The 2,706-nt window shown below is 39.0% G+C and overlaps 1 protein-coding gene across 1 annotated transcript; it reads right to left on the bottom strand.

Annotated features, from left to right (window-relative positions):
- Positions 1-495: 495 nt before the first annotated feature.
- Positions 496-1,955, bottom strand: LOC104236284 (NDR1/HIN1-like protein 13). The gene has a single exon (XM_009790176.2). It carries the CDS (start codon positions 1,770-1,772, stop codon positions 957-959), a length of 816 nt encoding a protein of 271 aa, XP_009788478.1. The 5' UTR covers positions 1,773-1,955; the 3' UTR covers positions 496-956.
- Positions 1,956-2,706: the final 751 nt, after the last annotated feature.

Raw genomic sequence — 2,706 nt, 5'->3', positions numbered from 1 at the left:
GCTAGAACCACGGAACTCGGGAATGCCTAACACCTTCTCCCGGGTTAACAGAATTCCTTATCCGGATTTCTGGTACGCAGACTGCAATATGGAGTCATTCTTTTCCTCGATTCGGGATTAAATTGGTGACTTGGGACACCCTAAAATCTCCCAAGTGGCGACTCTGAAATAATTAAATAAATCCCGTTTCGATTGTCCTTCAATTAGAAAAAACTCCCTTGTACCCTCTCGGGTATGGAAAAAGGAGGTGTGACAAGTATAATTTTTTATAAATCCAATAATAACTTAAACTTTTGATTTCAGAACTCAGCAGGGAATCTTCGCTCAATTTCTAGCCCCTGCTTTTGCTTTTGTTGACAATCTAACAGGTCAAATAATTCATGAATCATTAAGCTTTGAGAATTTTTGCTTATGATATATTTTCTCATTTGTAATACAAACGAAGTATTACAGCCCTTCTACGGAGTAAATGTATCCTTTTTCGTAAATCACAAATTTATTGGTATAGGACTCATAATTGATTACCGGGAGAAATTTAAAAATAGCCAGATTTACAACTGGTCGTTCAAAAATAGCCAAATTTCAAAAGTAATCGAAATTTAGCCACTTTTCATGCAAAGATAAATCAGAGCGAAAACACTGTTCAAAACCCGGAAAATACGTCAGTATATTATGCTGGAGTTCTAGTATAAGTATAGTTGAACTCCATCATATTATACTGGAGTTCTAGGATAAGTATGCTTGAACTCCAACATAATATGATGGAGTTCCAGCATAACATAAGTACACTAGAACTCCGGCATAATATACTGGAATTCCAGCAAGTATATCGGTCCAGCATAATATACTGGAGTTTGGAGCACCGGTGCTCCAGTCTCCGGTCTCCTGTCTCCGGTCTCCAGTTTATTTTAAATAAATTAAATTAAATCAGCTTGGACATAACATAATTTCTCTCTTTACCAAAGCCTCACACTATAATCACAATCTTTAGAAACCAGCTTGGACTTAACAGTCAAAGCATCCACCGTTACACCACAGTTAACTTTAACGGTGATTTCCCAAGTCTTAACAGCTCCAATCTTAATCTTAACGGGCGCTTTAATATTCACCCTAAACGGCACTTTCCTTTTCCTCTGTTCATTCATCAACGTCGACTTAACGGCGCTTCCAAGCATAACCTTCGAACCCTTTAACGCCGTTTTAAAAACCGTTACATTGTTCGCCGGCTGAAAAAACGCCGGCAACACCCCGGTGGAGAGGTCAACGCCGGAATATACTACCGTTACAGAGCTTCCTTTCATGTAGTATATTCCGATCTTATCGTTAGGGTTTTCAGCTCTGACGGCAATGTCGAACCCCGGCGAGATTGTAGATGTCGCTGACGTGAAGTTGAAATTCTTAATCGCGATGCTGGAGATAGTATATTTCGGTGACTCGGGACGATACACAGCGTACAGAACTCCGGCGGTTACGCCGAGTACAATTACGGAAACAAGGAAGACGATGAGAGTGAAGCAGAGGCAACGACAGCAGCAGCTCCGTTGAGGTTTCCGTTTTGTGAGAGATTCGTACCGACGAGAATTCTCCGGCGGAGGATACTTGTAGATTTGATCCTTCGGCACTTGAACTACGTAAGTTCCCGGCGGCGGTGGGACAGGCTTCGCCGGCGATGGATATGGCGGTTGTTTTGGTGATACTACTTCACCGGAGTTGTTCGACGACGGTGGATTGCTCGTCGATGGTATATCCACTGGGTGCACTCGATCGGCCATTGTATGTATCGATCAGCAAATCTATAAATACAAAAAAATCGAAATGAGAATTCAGAGTCAAAATTCTCTCTCTATATATCTGTGTCACTGTGTGTGTGTGTGAAAATATAGCTGTAGGTGAAGAGAACGTGAGGGGATGTAATATATGTGCGAAGAAAATAGTAAGCTGTAAGCCTGTAATGGAAATGTAAGTTGAATGTGTGACTGTGTGAAAATATATATACATGTATTGCTTGGCGCGTGCGTGTAATGAAAGAATGCCGCGTGAGATTATAACGCGCAAAAAAAAAAAAACGGGTATTTTGTTTAACAATTAATTTCATTTATTTAAGGAGGTGGAGGTTAGGTATTTCTATTTCCTTTGATTTTTTTTTTACAATTCAATATTTTGATATTTTCAATATTAATCGTTGTAAAGCGCAAATGAATAGTAACATTTATGAAATTTAATAAAATATTATATATACAGTCACACCCTTTTTTTTTTCTTTTCAAACCTCACTAAACCCTCTTAAATAAATAAAAGGATTTGTGAAGTTCAAAAGGGGTTTTAATTAAAAAGTGACAAAATTGTGTTCAAAAAGAAATAACTCAGAGTCGCTACCTGACTTTGATTTCGGTGTGTCACGTCACCGTTTTTAAAAAAGATGATTTTTCCTTTAAAACACTTTGGACTCTAAAACTAAGTCCGCACCAGAGATTCGGGTAAGGGGGTTCATTTGACTCGGGGAGAAGGTGTTAGGCACTCCCCAAGTCCCGTAACTAGTACGGTTGCATACTTAATCTAGTCGACTTTTAAAACATTCAAATTGAGGTAAAATCACAGAAAAGGCAAACACACACACAAGAAGCTCGAGGTCGTTCCCACCTAATAAAAGAAAAATAAAAATAAAAGTGTTTCGAGCTCTACTATCGATCTCCAAGTACAAATACT

Source organism: Nicotiana sylvestris, chromosome 9, assembly GCF_000393655.2.
Source record: "Nicotiana sylvestris chromosome 9, ASM39365v2, whole genome shotgun sequence".
Lineage (NCBI taxonomy): Eukaryota > Viridiplantae > Streptophyta > Magnoliopsida > Solanales > Solanaceae > Nicotiana > Nicotiana sylvestris.
The sequence above is the reverse complement of the archived record's forward strand: the minus strand, read 5'-3'. Positions and strand labels throughout refer to the sequence as shown.

Excerpts from the sequence above, each read along its gene's own strand:
- LOC104236284 (XM_009790176.2), bottom strand. The coding sequence starts at position 1,772 with ATGGCCGATCGAGTGCACCCAGTGGATATACCATCGACGAGCAATCCA.